Source organism: Lepidothrix coronata, unplaced genomic scaffold (genome assembly GCF_001604755.1).
Source record: "Lepidothrix coronata isolate B3197 unplaced genomic scaffold, Lepidothrix_coronata-1.0 Scaffold75, whole genome shotgun sequence".
NCBI lineage: Eukaryota > Metazoa > Chordata > Aves > Passeriformes > Pipridae > Lepidothrix > Lepidothrix coronata.
In genome coordinates, this window is record NW_016690255.1 from 918,661 (window position 1) to 937,521 (window position 18,861).

The 18,861-nt window shown below is 39.7% G+C and overlaps 1 protein-coding gene across 1 annotated transcript; it reads left to right on the forward strand.

The window, feature by feature from the left end:
* The first annotated feature begins 7 nt into the window (after positions 1-7).
* On the forward strand, positions 8-15,985 carry LOC108499551 (cytochrome b5). The gene is made up of 5 exons (XM_017819490.1): positions 8-340; positions 10,003-10,131; positions 11,848-11,877; positions 13,950-13,984; positions 14,872-15,985. Exons 1-5 carry the CDS (start codon positions 23-25, stop codon positions 14,948-14,950), a joined length of 591 nt encoding a protein of 196 aa, XP_017674979.1. The 5' UTR covers positions 8-22; the 3' UTR covers positions 14,951-15,985.
* Positions 15,986-18,861: the final 2,876 nt, after the last annotated feature.

Here is an 18,861-nt window from a genome sequence, read left to right on the forward strand (position 1 = left end):
TGAGTGGCATCTCGCTCCGCCAATGAGAAGCCGGGCCGGAGGGAGGGGCGGGGCGGCGGCAGCGGCGGGCGGTGATAGGCCTGCGGTGCGGGCTCGGCTGGTGCGTGAGGGGGCTTTCGGCGAGTTGCTGTTGCGGAGGTGCGGGGACTGCGGTGCGGGACGAGACGGGACAGGACAGGACGGGACAGGACAGGACATGGCGGGCTCCAGCGAAACCGGCGGCGAGTCGTGGCGGGGCCGCTATTACCGCCTGGAGGAGGTGCAGAAGCACAACAACAGCCAGAGCACCTGGATCATCCTGCACCACCGCGTCTACGATGTCACCAAGTTCCTGGACGAGGTGGGTGCCCGCGCTGCCCGGGGCGCTGCCAGAGCCCGCTCCGTGACCCAGGCGGGGCCGGGGCTGCCCCAGGCTGGGCTCCCGTCCGCCTGCCCCGGCCCGCGGGTGCGGCATGGCGGGAGCCGCCCTCGGAGCCGCGATAGCGCCCTGGGGAAACAGCCCTGAGGTGCCCCCGGCCTCCGGGCGCCTCTCGGGCGGCACAAACCCGAGCGCGCCGGCCCCGCTCCCGTGTGGCCCGCTCTCTGCCTTAAACCTTCGGCTTCCGAATTTCAAGGTGAATTAGCAGGAAATGAGGACAACGAGAAAAGACGCTGGAGTCAGTCTTAAGGGCTCAGACAAGCAGGCTGTCTCTGTCAATGTTGGGTGCCAAGAGTGGGGCTGTATCCGTCTGCCTCTTGCTCTAGTGCGCCGACTGAGAGCAAGATTTAAAGTGGGAATTTAAAATATGGCTGGGACCCCGAGCCATATTATCTCGTGAACGAAAAGGTCAGCAACTCCTCTCTTCACACTTTTACAGTGTGTGTTGTATTATAGAACAGGAGGAAAACTTCACAAAGTGGAAGGAAAGTATCACAACATCCAGAATATCACAGGTTTTGGAGTTACTCTAACAGTCACAGAATCACAAAATGGTTTGGATTGGAAACAACCTTAAAGCTCATCCCATTCCAACCCACCTGCCGTGGGCAGGGATGCCTTCCAGTAGACCAGATTGCTGCCAGCCCCATCCAACCTGGCCTTGAACACCTCCAGAGATGAGGCATCCACAACTTCTCTGGGCAGCCTATGCCAATAACTCACTACTGTAATTATAAAAAATTTTTCCATATATCCAATCCTTGGTAAAGACACTTGGTCACAGTGGCTTGTGTACATATCTGCCAAATGAATACATCATGGGTGACCTTAGTCCTGTCTTTTTGGCAGGACATGGTAGACCTGGCATTGCATGGAGGCAGTCAGGTTCAGAAAATTAACTCAAGTGTTGCTCCAGGGTCTGTGATCTCACTGCCACCCTAAATCCGTTCAGTGCCAACAGGCAGAGGGGTGCTGCAGAGCTGCACGAGTTCAGACTTTGGTGTGGAGGACTAGAGTCAGGTTGAATTCCTTTGGTTGTGTTTTACTGGGTTTTTCTCTTCCCCAGTTAGCAGCTGACGTTTTTGATCTCTTACAGACAGTGAGCAGTTGGTTTAATGGTTGATAGTCATGGTTAACAAAGCAGCATTTTAGTTCTTGGGCTAAAACATTCTTCTGTAGAGATGCAGAAGTATAACCACTGAGAATTTTTTTTCCATATTAAATGGAGCTGGGATTTAGATATTTTGAGTTTTCTCCCTTGCTCCCATTATTCCCAATTTGCAAAGAATCGCAGAATCAATTAGGTTGGAAAAGGCCTCTGTGGTTATTGAGTCCAACCTATGACCCAACACCACCCTGTCAACTAGACTATGGCACTAAGTGCAACATCCAGTTTTTCCTTAAACACCTCTAGGGATGATAACTTTACTACCTCCCTGAGCAGCCCATTCCAATGTGTAATCACCCATTCTGTGAAGAAATTCTTCCTAAAGAAGACCTAGCATCCAATTGAAAAGTATATGGTAGACTTATATTAATTTCTTAGAAAATACAGTTCAGATGGGTAGAGACATGACAGATTTCAAGCCTCAGTAGTTCTGTAGCACTGTCTTTATTTTTGTGCTTGTAAACACTTGCAATTCAAAGTAGAAACTGAGCATTTTGCAAAGAAAGGGTTGGCAAGCAATTTTTCAAAGGCAATGTTGACACAGGTAGTATTTCATTCTTATGTTGTGTGTCAGTGCAAATTGTTTGGCTTTTCAGCAAGGTGGATTGTGAAACTGATCTACTGACTCTTCCTTGATTATTTTTCATCTAACTCTGCCCTGGTCTTCTTCATCCTTTTGTTATGGAAATCTCCAGTTATCCAGGCAGGGCCAGTTTAATTACAGAAGCCCTGGAGGGGAATGAAGATTTTTATGTGTAGTTGTTCTTGAAACTTGATTAGTTCTGATTGATACATTATTGTATTGTATAATGTCCATATTGGGCAGGGGGAAACAAAAAAGCCCACACCTCAGGAAAAACCCCAAACCTAACAGAGCACAAGAAAAAAAAACACTTGACAAAAAAAATTGAGGATCTAATGAGCTTTTTAGTTTAAGTAGTTGAACAGCCTCTTCCTTCAGTACATGAGGTGAAACTGGGCAATATTAAGAGGCACTACTTTGTGTAAATTTTTCAAGAAGATCTTAATTTCAGCGTTCAGGACAACATTGATAATTCAGCGGCATATCAAAAAAATTCAGTTTGTAAGCATTTAAAGAGTTGGGTTTTTTGGACAACTGGGGGATGTCTTAAGACACTGGTACACAAGGGTCAGACTTTAACCTCACACTAAACACTTTGCAATAGAACATGGCTGGTGTTGGAGCTGAAATTTTGGAGTCATTCTGAGATAATAAATCAATGAAATTGTTGAAAATAGTTACCCGAAGTATCTAAGTGAAGCTACACTCCTAGGGAAAGCTCTTGAATATTTTAATGTTCATTGTGTTGGTGATTTTTGTAATATGTAATATCTTATCTTGGATTAAGATATTTCGTAGGGCGCTTTTTTTTTTAACCTTCTTTGAATGCTTTCGATACTTGGTTAACTTATTAAGTGTTATGCTAATTCTTTTGACACTGTCAGACACCCCGAGGCATTTACATGTGACAGCTGAGGAGAAATTGGAGCTAGCCTCTTGCTGGTTCACTCCAGAGTACAGTAAACCCTTCTCCAGGTGGGGATTATGTTAGCTCTTTCAATAGCATTATTGGTTAAACTCAGGTTTATTTATTTCTTGCAGCTCCTTGCAGGAGTAGAAAAGCTTAATATATTTTAAGAATTAAATGTGGGCCACTGAAATTCAAGTCTAGTAGCACTAAAAAGGATGCACTGCTAAAGCATCCCCTCACTCATGCTCTTCGCAAGTAGTAAATAAGTAAAAGTATCAGTTTACAAGGGAGTGAAGAAATGGGAACAGAAGCTGACCTCGCCAATCCCACTTCTTAAATCAATAAGCAGTCTTTTCAGCTACTGCATTAACCTATGGAAATATTTTCGTATTAATAAAGAAGTTGAAAACTTTACTGTACTTCCGTCCTGAAGACACCTTGGATGTTCTCACACTTTAATAAGTGAAAGTGTGCTGCTGCTTTTTACTCCATTACAGTGCTTAAAGGGTGTATTTCCTCTCTCGAGCTGGTGTCTTCACAGAGCTTGTAGATATTTAGTGGAATGTTTGGGTTTTGGGAACCATCAGCCTCTGTGAACACTTGATTGAAGTTAGATAGTAAATAGACTGGGAGTGGTGATGTGTATGTGTTGAGAGTGGTGAGGCTGAGTAGGAGCAGAAGCATCGCGTGGTGTGACCCATATTAGCTTGGCAAGGCTTCAGAAAGATCACTTGAAATATAAAGTGCTGAAGGAGGAAACAGTTGTGTACTTTGACACCTTATCCTTGGGGTTACTGAAGATGAAGATCCCAGTAACTGCTCTTTTATCATTTTTTTTTAAATGGAAGATATTGGGGAAAATTCATAACTTGAATATTCATCTCTGAATTTTCTTTGATTATCAAAAGTGTAGGAGAGGAAGTCAAGAGACCTCAGCTTTTGGAGTGCGGTATTTAAAAGGTTTAATTTCTTTGGCATGAAAGACTATTCTTGAAAATGGAAACTTGTACGTTACCTCTGTCATTCAAAGACTGTCAGACCTGTATTACAGAAAATTTGGGAAGCCTTTTCATAGTTTCAGGTCTTGTGGTTTAACCCCAGAGAGTACGTAAGTACCATGCAGCAGCTCACTTGCCCTCCCACCCTGTGAATGAGGAGGAGAATCAAAAAAAGGTGAAACTTGTGGGTCGATATAAGAACAACTGAAATAAAGGAAAATATAATAACGATAATTGTAATGAAAAGGAGAGAGAGGGGAATAAAACTTAAGAGAAACAAATTATGCACAATACAGCTGATCACCACCCACTGACTGATGCCCAGCCTATTCCTGAGCAGAGATTGGTGGCTCACTGCCAACTCCTCCCAGTTTATGGATGGAGCATGATGTTCTGTGGTGTGGAATATCCCTTTGGCCAATTTGGATCAGCTGTCCTGGCCATGCTTCCTCCCAGCTTCTTGTGCACCTGCTCGCTGGCAGAGCATGGGGCACTGAAAAGTCCTTGACTTAGGGAAGCACTGCTTGGCCACAACCAAAACATCAGTGTGTTATCAACATTATTCTCATGCTAAATCCAAAGCACTGCACTGTACCAGCTACTAAAAAGAAAATGAACTATATCCCAGCTGAAACCACAGTAAGGTCTGATGTCACTTAAAGGAAAATAGCCACTAGAAATGCATGTATAATCACGGCAGGATCTCATGGCTATACCTGTATTGCAGATAATTACATATGTGAATAACATTAAATATCAATTAACGGACTAAGTATGTTGGCAATGCCCTATAGTATTTTCCCATAGTTTTAATAAAGTAATCCCTCTAGTTGGGCTTTGACATCAATCTAATGAGCTAAACAAGAGTAACTGGGCCTGTAAGAATGAATGGTCAGTGTCTTGATCTGCTTGCTGATGTGGTGAGGCTTTTTTGGGAACTTGGTTGGATTCTTTAAGCTAGGCAAAAAAGCTGACATGTATAGGAACATCTCTACCAGAGAGGAGATTTTTGTTCTGGAAACCAACTGTGATATGCATTTAATATTAATCTAATACAGAGTTTTTTTAGATTACTTCAATTGTTGGTGGTCTCGGAATTCAACAAAAAACAATATTGGTCAATAAATTTATTTTTTTTCCATAAGGTAAGAACTTGTAATTTCACAGCACTTTTTCTAAACAGCATGGACAGCTCTCACTAAATGTGTTTTGTAATGCTGATAAAATAAAGTGCAAAAAGCAAATATTGTTTTGCTGTGTCAGGATGAAAAATGTTCTTTCCCCTATGTGGCAATAAGTTACATTCATTCAGTATGATGGTATTGTGGAGGAGTAGCATAATGCCTTCCATGTTTAAAATAGTGAGCAGCTTTCATTGAAAGGTGCCACTATTAGCACATTTGAAGTCTGCCAGTGTACCATATGAATTGCTATTGCAGAACCTTGTAGTCCGAGGCTTAAACCTGATGTTATCACTTCCTTAAGCTCTGATGAAGCTTGCAGGAGGATTTGAAAATGCTTTGAGAAATAGCACTCTTTTTTTGCAAAACGCAGCAAGCTGTAACTGTTTTGTAAGTGGGGAAATGGGCACTGTTGTGGTTTAGCCCCAGTACCCTGCAGCCCCTTGCTCACTGTTCTCCTGCCCCCCCCCCCAGTGGGATGAGGAAGGGAATCAGGGGAAAAAAAGGTAAAGCATATAGTTTGAGATAAGAACAGTATAATAACTGAAATAAAATATAATATAATAATTGTAATAAAAAGGGGAATGATGACAGCGGCCCAGCCTGTTCCCAAGCAGCAATCTGCAGCTCCCAGCCAGCTCCCCACGGTTTATATACTGGGTGTGGTGTTCTATGGCATGGAATACCCCTTTGGCCATTTGGATCAGCTGTCCTGGCTCCTTCCCAGCTTCTTGTGCACCTACTTGCTGGCAGAGCATGGGACACTGAAAAGTCCTTGATTTAGAGTAAGCACCACTTAGCAGCAACTACACCATCAGTGTGTTATCAACATTATTCTTGTACTGAATCCAAAGCACAGGACTGTACTATCCTCTAAAAAAAAAAAAGAAACTCTATTGCAGGTAGAACCAGGACAGGCACCTTGGTTATTTCTTTTGCACTTCATCTAAAACCCTAATGATGGGTTTTCAAAAATACACTCTCAGAGAGAGATCTCTCCTAGGCTCCTAACATTTTACATAAGCAGACAATTTCTGTCCTGTAACTTAAATGGGTGATGGAAATAATTTGGAGGACTCTTTTCAGACTACACGAAAGTGCCCTTGAAACAAACAAACATTTGTCCGTCTGTCTTGCGTAATAAAACTGATGTTCTCTGGGTGTTTCTGGCTCTGTCCCTGCCCCCTTTCTGCTTCTCGTCCCTGTAGTGCAGAAAGTGAAACATGAATTTGTGACTGCCACTGATGGAGACCTTTGCTAATCTCCCTGTAAGTTAAATTGGACCCTAGATTTTATTCCTCCAGTGCGGGAAGGGAAAGGGGGCAGGAACTGCAAATTAAGGTAGTTATGCTTTAATAGTCTTGAACTATGACACTGAGAAATCTGCATGACTGTAGCAAGGGGGAGAAGAGATAGCATTCAGGATGAAGTAACTCAGACTTTTGATCCAGATGAGAGCAGCAAGATTAACTGCTTACTTGCTTTATCTAAAACTTTCTATTGTGCTGCTGTTAGGAATTGGTTTATGCTATGCACTAGCACTGGATTTATACAGACATCTGTTACGCATGTAACTTATTTATATCAGTATATTGGGAATGTCCTAGGAACGAGCTAGGCTATCTTAATTTATCATCAAAAGCTTTTTCATTCCCCTTGAACCCCAGTTTTACCTGCAAGAACTCTTCAATTATTTTTATCACCGGCATTTTGGTTTAGGAGTCACTGTCTGTGTAGTCTTGTGGGCTTTCCCGTTCCAGAGTCTGTCCAGAGAATCTTCATTAAAGTAACAGTTCTAATAGTAGGCTTTGTTTACCCGACAGAAGCATGAACAAAGGCCTTGTATAAACAAACTTCGGGAAACTCATCCAACCGTGGAAAATGCTCAGCTTTTGATAGAAAAGTCAGTTCCTGCCCTTTGTGTGAGACATTACAGTTGCTCGCTTTCATTAGGGGAGGTGAAATATTTTCATTAATTGCTTGTATTTTGTGCTAGTTGTTTGCAGAGGGTTTGTAAGTTTGTATCCTTAAGCAGAGATGCCATCTGAAAGCAAAAGTGTTTAGTTTCAAAGTACTTTTATCTATGTCTAGTAGGTTACTAGTAGCATCATCTTAAGTTTGTAACTCTGTGTGTGATTCTCTGTACTTAGCCTTGCTTATGTCAGGAAAAAAAATTACGTTTTCCAGCTCTGGTGGCAGAGGTCAGGGTGAAGTTGTCCCCTTCAGCTGATAAGTGATAGACATTTAGAGGGTTGGTAGAGAGGGTTGGTTGCAGTCACTGTGGTGACACTAATATTGTGGTTTTGTAAGCAGAGGGATGAGTTACTAGTTACACCAAAAACTGGTTCTGCAGAGAGGAGATGAGCCTCAGTGATGCTGCCCAAAGCTACATGATTGCTTTGTAGTGGCACAAGGGAGGAATTTGGGAACACAAGTTAGTACACGATCATTCTGTAGTTGGCAACCAACCTGCAAGCAGTTTGTTAAAGTACTCTGTGGAGTAATTTTAGATGCACTTATATTGGTAGGTATCCACTTGTTTAGTTGGTTGGTGAATTTTTTGGGGGGAACTAGTATAAACCATGTGATCTTGATGACTTGCTGGGGTAAGTAGTATTTTATGTGCTTGTGTGGGATTGGTTTCATTGCAGTGCATGAGTATGAGTTTACATTCTGCTGGTGCTTTATGGGATGTTTAACTTTGGTGTCTTTTGCTGGTAGTTGATACCTTGTTTGCTAAGCATGTTTTCCAAGGAGTTGTGCCACCTCTTCTGCTGAAGTTGCTACATATATTTTTCTATTTTGGGGAGCACAATTCTTTAGAATGGTATTAAAAAACCTAACCTAAACAAATTTTCCAAACCCATGTTCCTGAAGAAATTCTTTGAAGACTTAGTTGTGTCAATACCTGGGAGAGCCTGTTAGACCCAAGTTCTTAAGTACTGTTTCAAGGCACTGAACTTGAGTGATCCCTAAACTTCTGTCCAATTCTTTTCCTGAATACTTATCAAAATGGATTCAAGGGCAGGATTTTGGTAAGCCTGCCATATTTGCATATCTGCTTGCACAATCTTTACTCTGCATGCACTCCTTTAACCTTTTTTGGATCAGTTCCTGTGTCTAATCTCTCTATCAGTTGCTTAACCTTACTTTTGCTTAGTCATGGTAGGAATCCCTTACCTTAAGAGCTGTGTATCTTGGCTCTTTTAAAAGTGTTGGTTTGGGGTTTTGGTGTTTTTTTGTGTGTTGTTTTGTTATTTTTTTCTCCTCAGCTTTCTTAATCTAGTAAAATAAACGTCTGCCTTTACTGCAAAGATTCAAGTTTTGGAGTTCTGGTACTCCTGGAAACTGGTAGTAGTAGTGTTTTCTTCATCTGTATGAACAAATCTTATATTTATTGGAAGAGAAAGTTCGATATGAGATTTGAAGTAAATGCTAACCTGAATTGCTAGACTAGCAGGAATGTTTATGCCATTTATTTTAATCTACTGGCTAAGCATAGCCTTTCTGGTCAGCTATGCTCCAGGCAAGATGACCCTAAATAGTAGAAATTTTAGATCCTGTAGTCAGAAGTATTAAAAACTGAATTGAGGTTCCAAACCCTTTTATTTCCTCTGCCATTGGTAAAGTGCTAATATCTATTCCATGGTTGCCTTAATCCAAGGCAGTACTAGTAAGTGTTTTTAACTTGCTTACCTAATCATTCCCTATGTTTATATAGTAGTTGCTTGCTTGAAAGTTGAGTGTTGAATTTTGGGCATGTTTCTTTTCTGTTATGAATAACTTGAAGCTGAGGAAATTCGCTAACAGCATGTGATACATCTTGCTGTATATACAGGCAGAGTTATTTCATAAATGGAAATGTGGAACTTCATAAAATCCCAAAAGTGCATCCTGGGACAGAATAATAGTTAATGGAGAACGGGAATGTAGGTTAAGGGAATGGTGATGGAGTGAGGTATTCGAAGGTACTGGGAGATGATGTCCCTACGTCTCAAGGTTTTATCAGCATTGTGGGTTTGGGATTCCATAGTCTATGAAAACCAAATTGCTATTCTAGTGTCTCATATGACTTTCAATTGTGCTTAAACAGTTCCAACGTAGCTGGCTTACTCGATATTCGTACATTAATTTCTTTTGGAAAAGACCCTTGAAAGTAACCTGGCCCAACCCCCAGCACAAACCAGAATTAAGCTGAAGGTCAGGTTCCTTAGCACCTTGTGTAGAAAGCCTCAAAGGATGGAGATTCTCTGTGCTACCTTGCCAGCTTGTTTTGCCAATGCTTGGTTGCACTTCTTGTGAACAGGTTTTTTTGTTATATCTTCCTGGGATATTCTTGCTGCAGCTTATACATTTTGGCTTTTATCCTTTTTGCTGTATAAAGCATTGCTTGGATAAAAATACACATTTTCTGCGGAAGTCAGAACGCAGAATATAACTTTGGATAATAGTTGGGCTATTAAAATACAGACTGATCCCCACACAACAGTCTAAATGCTTTAGTTGCAAGGGGTAATGCCTCTTTCTGCTTTGCTGCTGATGAAATAAAGACTAAGCTTCTTTGGTTTTGGCTTCAGAGAGTACATAAAACTCTCTAGTTATTTAGAAAGACTTATGTTTTCTCTAGAAGGTCTAGCAGTTGATTTTGCCTTTTTTTTTAATTTTATAAATGTAAAAATGAAGAATTTCCAGTTCTAGAATGTGAAAATTTTAGTAACAAATTCAAACTCATTAAAAATTGCAGCACCCAGGAGGTGAAGAGGTCCTCAGGGAGCAAGCTGGAGGAGATGCTACTGAGAACTTTGAAGATGTTGGGCATTCCACAGATGCAAGGACGATGTCAGAATCTTTTATTATTGGGGAACTTCATCCGGTGAGTGTGTGAGAGTATCATTACTTTTTTTTTACTGTAGTGTTTTTCCATCTAGTTATTTATCTGGTAATTTACTTCTAAGAAGAACTGCTAGTTTAGTTGGATGCCCGGCCTGCAGCTGTTTGTGGATGGACCTGGGCTGGAGACACGTTCCCCCAGTGTGAAGGCATTTGATTAATGTAGTGTAAGGATGGTCACATTTTTGCTGATTTAAATTGTCTGACAGCCTAGTTCTTGAATAAACTGAATCGTGCTATATTCCATGAATATGGAATCGTGCTATTTCTGGTGTACCCTGTCAGTTTTATAATGAAACTCTGTAACCCTTGAAGGTGATGTGTCAGAATGTCTAGACCTTTTCCTGTGTCAGTATGCAGAGTGACTACTTAACAGCCACTTTCACACTTTCATCATTTTAAATATATATCTACCAGGCTTCCATCTGGATCTAAAAGTACAACCCTGGCTCTTCGTATGTATGTTTAGAAAATGGCTATTATAAGCGCTGTACTTCTAGTTTGCGGCTCTGTGTTCCTTCTCTCTGGCTCCCCCCATTTTAAGCTGTATTAGCGTTCCCTATGTGTGGTTGTCAGGGTTGTTTCTGATCAGTTCCCACTGGATCATCTGTCACTTCCTCTTTTCTGTACTGTCCATACCATTTCCTGTACTTTTAACAAGCACCTTTCTGCTGTCTCAAGTTTTGAAGGATGTATTTCTGTTAATAGAGCTGCTGCCTTGGTTTCCTTTAGCTAGGCCTTCAGTTAAACTCTTCTGCATCTTAACAGTTGAAAACCACTGGCTAGAGGTTTAGGCTGCTAGTGTGCCCATCTGCTTTACTTTACTGCCCATTTCTGCCTCTTCTCTTTTCCTCTTCTGTTTTGTGTGTGTTTTGTCTTGCATTCCAGGTAAATACCACGGTCTTGAGTAGCCTATTTCACAGTAAGATTCTTGATCTTGTTTCAGTCTTATGTCCTCTCTTGATAAATGTTACTAGTGTAGCTTCTCTTAATAAGAAATAACTCAGCTCTGATGCACATTTGTGTCCTTGCAGACTTGCCATGTATTTCAGATGGCAGTCGATGCCAGTAGCATTGTTCTTAACCTGGCTATCAGTCCAATTCTTCCTTGTTTGGCAAGTGCCTGTTTTCATTTGATATGAAACAAACAGCTTGGTAGTTTAATGTAAAATGCAGCACTGACAAGACTATATACTGCTGGACTTTTATGTAATGAATGTGACTATGCCAAGTAAAACTTCACAAACTTAGGAAAGATCCGTAGAATTTGGGACCTTTGGTCCAGTGGACATTGGACCAAAACTATTTAGTTGACTTTGCCCGACGATACCAGTAGACTAGGCAGAAGTAAACTAATATGACTGTAATCAGTGTGTAAGCTAAGGTTATGTGTACTCTCTAGAGACAAAGGAAAGGCAAAAACATGGGCACAAAGAATAATGAAATTTGTTGGAGGCTCAGGTTTCACTTCTTTATTGCATACTGGGAAGTATTGTTTAAGGAAGTAATCTTGTTTATGGTAGCTCAAAATCACACACTGACATCTGCTCTCTTGCAAGTGTGCTTTTGTCTAGGGAAAAGTACTTACATGTTAACAGAATAAATTGCCAGCGGAATTTAGTGATAAATGGTGTGGGTTTGGGGTTTTTTTAATGCTTTTGGATTTTGTCTAAATGTTTCCTGCTTGTTTTCCCCACAGGATGATAGACCGAAGCTTCAGAAACCAACAGTAAGTGTGTTTCTTGAAATGCCACATTGTTTCCTTTAGGCAATAGGAACAATGTCTGTGTAAATGGTATACCCCCAGAAATAAAAATAATTCAGCTTGATTTAAATGTGGTAGCTCAGGTTATTAATCTCTTAAACCTGTTGTTATGGCTTCGGATTATTCTTCCTCTTAAATGTTATTTTCTTTAATTTGTGTGGCTTCAAACCAGGAGGTTACTAAGTGTGATGATAATATACCATAGCAAAAAGGTGGCTCTAGAATTGCTGCTGCTGTGTCTATAGAGGATGTTTGCTGAGGGCTGGCTTACCAGTACGGCAGTGTGCTTAGGAAATAATTAAAGGTTATTTTTAAATGAAGCTTAGTAAGACTAGGATCTTACTCTTGCTGTTTGAGAGACTGATTCTTAAAGGTAATCACTTTTGTAATATCTACGAATCATATAAATTGGTTAAAAGAAAGAAAGTAAATTTTATATATATAAATATATATATGTATACACACTCTGAACCATTCACTGTAGCAATTATTAACTTTATTATTAATTAAGGACTGGAATTAGTACACTAATAAAAATAAGAAATGGAGTAGTTGCTGGAATTCTGAGCTTCTTCTCTTCAAGAATAACATCTGCTATTCAGATTTCTTTTGAAATTCAGGGCAGTTTCACTTAAGCTGTAAAAGGAGAAATGATAAATGAGAAACAGACTGCCCTGTGCAAGTTGTAGATAATCCTTTGAGTAAGCTCACCGAACAAGTACTTAGAATATTAATTTGGCCAATGCATAGTCAGTTGGGAGTTAAGATGTATCCAAATAGCTACCTACACTCCGCTTGTTTTCCGTCATTCCAGAAGGAATTTGAGGTGCTTTTCTCCAGCAGGATGTGTGGCTGGAGAAAAGCATTGTACTGTGGGTGGGTAATGTGACAGGTTAGGTGGGTTCTGTGCCCTGGCTCTCTAGGAACTGTCAGAAGGCCTTGGGCTTTCAGATGTCCTGCTTGCCCTTGCACTGTATTTGAAGTAACCCTCAGTGTTCGTGCCCAGTGTCATAGAGTAAAAAAAGAGTTTTTTATGAGCTGGGCCCTATTTCTCTTACTGTCTTGGTGTCCTCTAGGGAGGAGCCATCCCCTAGCCCTGGGTGTGCCAAGTCTCTTGTAGAAGGTGTTAGCCTTGACAGTGTGGGCACAAGCTCTTCCATGCTGTTTGGCTTTGGTTTTTCACTGAGATGTTCATAAAAGCAATATAGATGCAATTACTGAGTCATATTCTTTTAAACATGGTATTTGTCACATGTAAACCTAGGAAGATTTGAGTGCTTGCAGAAGTAGTGTGCTTGGACCTTTGAGAGGATTTTGAGAATCTTTCTTTAAATCAATTTCAAATGTTCTGATACTGAAGTAATTCATTTTTCAATGATGGATCTTGTACCACCAAATTTAAATAGAGTTTTAATGCTTAGATCTTTAAAATGCACTTAGGGTCGTGTTCAATTAGAATTATTCAAATTAGTAAGCCTTCATATAAATTGTTCAGACGTACCCATCTGGGATTTGATCTTGTAGTGCTGCTTTCTCTGTGGAAACTGAACAAGAAGTTCAAGGCAATATCAGAAACAGCTATAACAATTTGACTGACACTAAATACCTGAGTTTAATAAGCCTTTAGATGTAAATTAGTAGCTTTTTTCATGTAGTTTCAATATAAAAAATATTTGTGAGTTATTTCAGAATCTTTTCCATTAGATTTTAGTCAAGTAATTGATTTCTGTCTTTTTGGTGACTAAAACTTTTCAAATGTAACCTGAGGCTGAAGCTTCATGGAAAATTTGCAGCAAAATTTGTCTTGATGATATTGGTTTAGGAACTTGATGCAATGTTGGCTGTAGAAACTGCTGCTAGCTAGCTTCTAATACAACAGAACTGTTACAGGAATTATGAGAAGATGCTTTCCAGATGCAACATCGAGTTGTTTCTAAATTAGTCCTACTTAAAGAGTTTTGAGAAATTGAGGGACTAGTTAAGATGGAAAGGGCTGTCTGCCTGATGTAAATATCTTTTTATGCTTTGCTTTCCAGGAAACTCTTATTACCACTGTTCAGTCTACTTCCAGGTACAGTATGACACCTTATGTCAATCTTGAAGTTCCCTGTGACTGTGTTTCTAAAGCTTAGAAAGCTGAATAGCTTTTAACTGCTGGAAGCTTAGATGTCAGAGGATGGTGCATGAAAATTTATGTTCTGTGTAGAGTCCAAGCTGGCATCTATGTACCACTTTACAAGTATGTCAGCTTACCAGGTAGATATTTTTCTCATATTGACATGTGTCAGTATCTACCAAATGGTTTATTTTGCACAAGCCTTTATTTCTGAAGTCTGCCAAGTGAATGGAAGACACTTAGTGCCATTGCCAACTATTTTACTGATGTGGATGCCTCGCTTTTAAAATTTGCTATTGCTGTTGTGTCTGAGGGAAATAAGAGGATTCTGTGTATAAGAAGAAGAATGTTTCAGAATTGAGAGGGGGTTGGAAAACACTTTGGAACACCACTGAATCAAACTCTGTAAAGTTATATCCTGCTGACAATTGCCTGCTGCTGAAACCTCGGAGCACTGTTCCATGCTCCTCTGGGTGAGGAGCTTGGGTGCTTTTTAAGTGTCATGTGATGCTGCTACTTAAATCTCTTTTGAATGAATGATATTGGCACTTGAATGAATGATATGGCAGCAGGCCATGACTTTAAACATGTCTAGGGTTTTACTCTTCTCTAGTAAGCAAACTTCTTGTAAACTCTAGTAAAAAGCCTTAGCAGTAAAAAAATTTTTACTTGTGTAGAGTATTAGTGGCAAGCCCAGGTGTTCTGTTGCCCTGAATTTTAAGTATTTATTGGAGTGGGGAGGAAGGACTTCTTTAAGCAATTACTTATTTTTTCTTTTTTTTTTCTTTTCTAACTTGCTGTTTGTCACTTCCTAAACTGATGTTTAAAAAACTTCCTTCTAGTTCGTGGTCCAACTGGGTGATCCCAGCAATAGCAGCAATTATTGTGGCCCTGATGTACCGTTCCTACATGTCAGAGTAAGTGCCTTATGGAGAACTAAGGCAAGAAGAGAATACATTCTCTGGAAGAGAATATAAGCAATCCTAACCCAATATGTTTCTGGACGAAAGCCTCGTGTCTGAAGAAAAATTCAGCTTTTTCAGAAAACTGAAAAATTCTTTTCTGCTGTGCACTTTTCTTAATGTTGCCTTCTGATGTGCTGCTCTGAAGTGATAAAAAGGCAGCATTTCTCTTTTTGTATAACAATTTTATTCTCTAATGAATTATTGGATAACTGTATTGGTTTCTATGTTAGAATATTGTTTTATATGTAACACTGATTTTGGTTATTTCTCTTTAATCTGTAATGGGGTCCATAGGACTCTCTTTACATATACATTTTACAGCTTTAAATGACTACCAAAACTGTGTACATGTATTTGTCTATGTACACAAATTAACTTAAAAATCATGTTGTCTTCTTAAATGTAGTATGTTTGAATGAAATGCAAATTAAATGTAATGAATAAAACTGAGTGGAGTAGTGGTTATAGGTGCCTGTAAGCGGTTGGGCCCTACCAGTCAGGCTATAATGAGCTGATTTTTTTACATTTCTTCTGGCATCTGCTCTTATAGTTGTTGTCGATACTCCTACTAGCAAACTGTTCTGTTTGTATCCTGTTGAAAAATTGAGGTGAAATATGAAACTCAATGTTTGGCCCAATTATGTCTGTCTCACTTATGTGAAAAATATATATTTTTTTCAAAAAAGGCAGAAAAAAGTAACTGCTACTAAATAGTACTACTCCTGCCAAACACTCAGGTGACTGTAAAATTTGTTCTGGGACTTTCAGGCTTTGGTAAAATCTTTAACTTTGTCATGTACATTGTGAGCGGGAAAAAAAATGATAGATGAAATCTATTTCTGACTCTTCTGTGATGTGCTCCTTGGTGTTTTACTACAAAGAGATGACTATTTTCAGCCCTCAATATACAAGATAACTGAAAGTTTGCATTTTGTGGGGAACATTTTTAGTCATGTGTAAATGATCGTGAATAAAAGTTTAACTACTTACACCTGCTGGCTCAAACACGTTTGTTTCAAACTTTTTGAAGGCCTTGAAAGGGATGTCATATCGGGACACTTTTCAGAAGTACTTGTTTGATGGTGCGTCCTCAAAGTCAGGATAAGTTCCTAATTCAGGGAAGTGTAAGAAGTGAAAAAGTGTATCCTGGAACAGTGGCATAGATAGGCATTTTCATCAGCATGACCTTAACACCATCTAGTGACTTAGCAGTGGTTTGGCCCTGCAAGCTCTGCCTCACTGATATTCATCAGGACTTGAAGCACTATTCCAAGGGCTGCTACTTGCAGCACCAGGGAAGATATGTGCAGTTTAGGGCCAGTGTCAAGCCAAATCAAATTGGAAGATAGTACACTCTAAACATGAGCTTTAAAAAATAGATAAATAAATAATTGGGGGAGGGAAAGTGCTGTGACTTCAGGAGACTGTCTTTTGCATGTGTAGGAATATGTCAATACAGGAATCCGTAAAGAATTTCTTGCTGTGGGTTTCCTTTTGTGGGAATTCCTTTACTGTTATAGCAAAAAAAGGTTATCAAATAGCTTCAACTAGAAAGCATTAAGTATTTTGTACATTGGTATTCATGTGTACTGTCCAATTTGGTTTACGGTTACAGATGTGCACTTACAGTAGATCTCATCAACTTCTTTATTTTGCTAATTTTAACCTGCAGTATAAATGGCAGTGTTTGGCTTTGTGTCTAGCATTAACTTATTTTGTCCTGGTTTTGCCCTAGCTTTTCTTCTGAATGTGGTGGAAAAGAGTTTAAAAATTCAGGCTTTATTGATGTTTTTATAGATAACTTTTAGAAAGGATATAGTAACTGACAGGTGGTATATAGAATCACAAATCGAGTTTCAGGTATTGAATTCTCTGTGTTTTTAAAACATCATTCAAGTCCATATTCCTAGGTGAGGCAAAAAAACAAAAAAAGGCAACTTTAGAAAGCTTAGCTTCACCCTGCCAAGAATTTTAGGCTGGGATAAGTATGTCTGCATCAGCAGACAGGGTAGTGCAATCAAAGTGGATCCATAAGGCAAAACACTTGCAGTGAAAGGCCTTTTTTCCATGCTGTGTATGTTTTTGGAGTTTTAATATGATACAGCTCTGTTTGGATCCCACTTACTGGATATTCATTTATGCAGTCCTCTGGAGTAATGATGCAAACTCAATCCCATCTAAAAGCTGGCATATGCAGGGAATTTCTACAATGTGAACCAAAAGCATTGTGAGTGGAGGTAAATAGGCAATGCTTCAAAAACTGATACGAGTTAAAATGCTGATGTGCAGCTTGTTCCCTGTAGTGGGTCTGTTTGTATTCCCCTCTACTGGTGCGGATATAAGTTGTTCCTCAGAGATACACATTCCTTTCAGGTTTTTAAATGTAAACTGGTTTTGTAAACTGATGTAAGTGTGTCAACTAAAAAAAAAATTATAAGTCTTATTTTCCTAAATATCTTAAGGTTAGAGTTGCTTTCCTTAGGGTTGTCATACAGGAATTTTTATGTGAGTTTAGCTTTTGAATATAAAAGGAGAGGAAGAGAAAAAGGTATATGGGTGTGTTGAGGAATGAATGACTCTGCTATTGAAAAACCAAGTGAATTAAGAGCAGTCAATGTTTTTACAGTCTGACAGCAAAAAGAAAAGAATTGACAGTGTGCTTTCTTCTCGGAACAAAATCCTTTGTCCATGGATCTGATCTGAAGGTATTTGCTCTAATTGTCTGGTAACAAATATTAATTTTTGTTTGAAGAGGCTGGCTTTGGTGGTCAGTGCTTTAAATCAGATCTTATGTTGTCTACTGGTACAACCTCACCTCAGTGTTTATACTGCCTTAAATTATTTGAGCATCATGTTTTTGTCCTTTATTTGCCTGACTTCTGTTGTTCACAAGAATGCACAGTGGCAGAGAGCACCCCCTTAAATGGAGATGACTGTGGCTACTTGGTGTCTGGAGAGTACAGCCAGCACAACTCGTTCACTTGTTCCCTCTGCAATGACAAGGAAAAAAATAGTATGCTGTCCCTTTCTCTGGCTTACTTGCTCTGGCACGCTGCTCTGATGCCTTTCCTTAGTCCTCAGTGGTGCACTGCAGTCAGGATTTTGCAGAATGCTAGAGAGAAGCTGGCAAGGGGGTAAAAGGTAGGCAAATGGAAGCTGATCACAAATTTTCTTCAGAGGCAAAAAAATGCAAAGGTGTTATTTTCTGAATGTTTGACTACTAAGAGTAAATGAAAGCTTGCTTCCAAGTGCTTGGCCATTTGGAGGAAAACTATTCCTGTATATTCTGCAAGGCTGGCAATGATTATTAAGCAAAACTTGGTAAGATGAATGAGCTGTATCACTGGCGCACAAAACATGTAGGATATTAATATTATTACAGCATTTTCTCCTGAATATAGAAAAGGATTTCAGAAACAGCATAGAAGGAACAAGAAGCAGGAGGAAGCTCATACTCCTCTGTGCTTAGCTCTAATGCCTGTTCACATCTGCGGTGAAGCTAGTGACTGATGGATGACATATCTGAATTTTACTTTCACACTGCATTACATTCCTTCCTTGTTTAATTCATTATGTGTTGAAATATTTTGAGTTTTTAGTGACCTGGCTTATAAGTGGGTGGGCAGACAAGCACATGAATTAATGAGAAATGTTGGAACACTGGATCTCAGTAGATGATTAATGCTGGATTTTCTGTTCTTTCTGAAAACTAGTTAGACTTGCTCTTAATCTTCTTACATGTAAGAGTGTGCATTAAACAATCCTTGACATTTTCTTTGCAAGCTTTCTAAAACTGGGGACATACAATGTGACTTCTGGTCCATATTGATAGCTGCTAAAACAAAGCTCAGAATAGACATGATTGCA

Excerpts from the sequence above, each read along its gene's own strand:
- LOC108499551 (XM_017819490.1), top strand. The coding sequence starts at position 23 with ATGAGAAGCCGGGCCGGAGGGAGGGGCGGGGCGGCGGCAGCGGCGGGC. Across the intron at positions 341-10,002 it reads TCACCAAGTTCCTGGACGAG|CACCCAGGAGGTGAAGAGGT; the intron begins GTGGGTGCCCGC and ends TAAAAATTGCAG. Across the intron at positions 10,132-11,847 it reads TTATTGGGGAACTTCATCCG|GATGATAGACCGAAGCTTCA; the intron begins GTGAGTGTGTGA and ends TTTTCCCCACAG.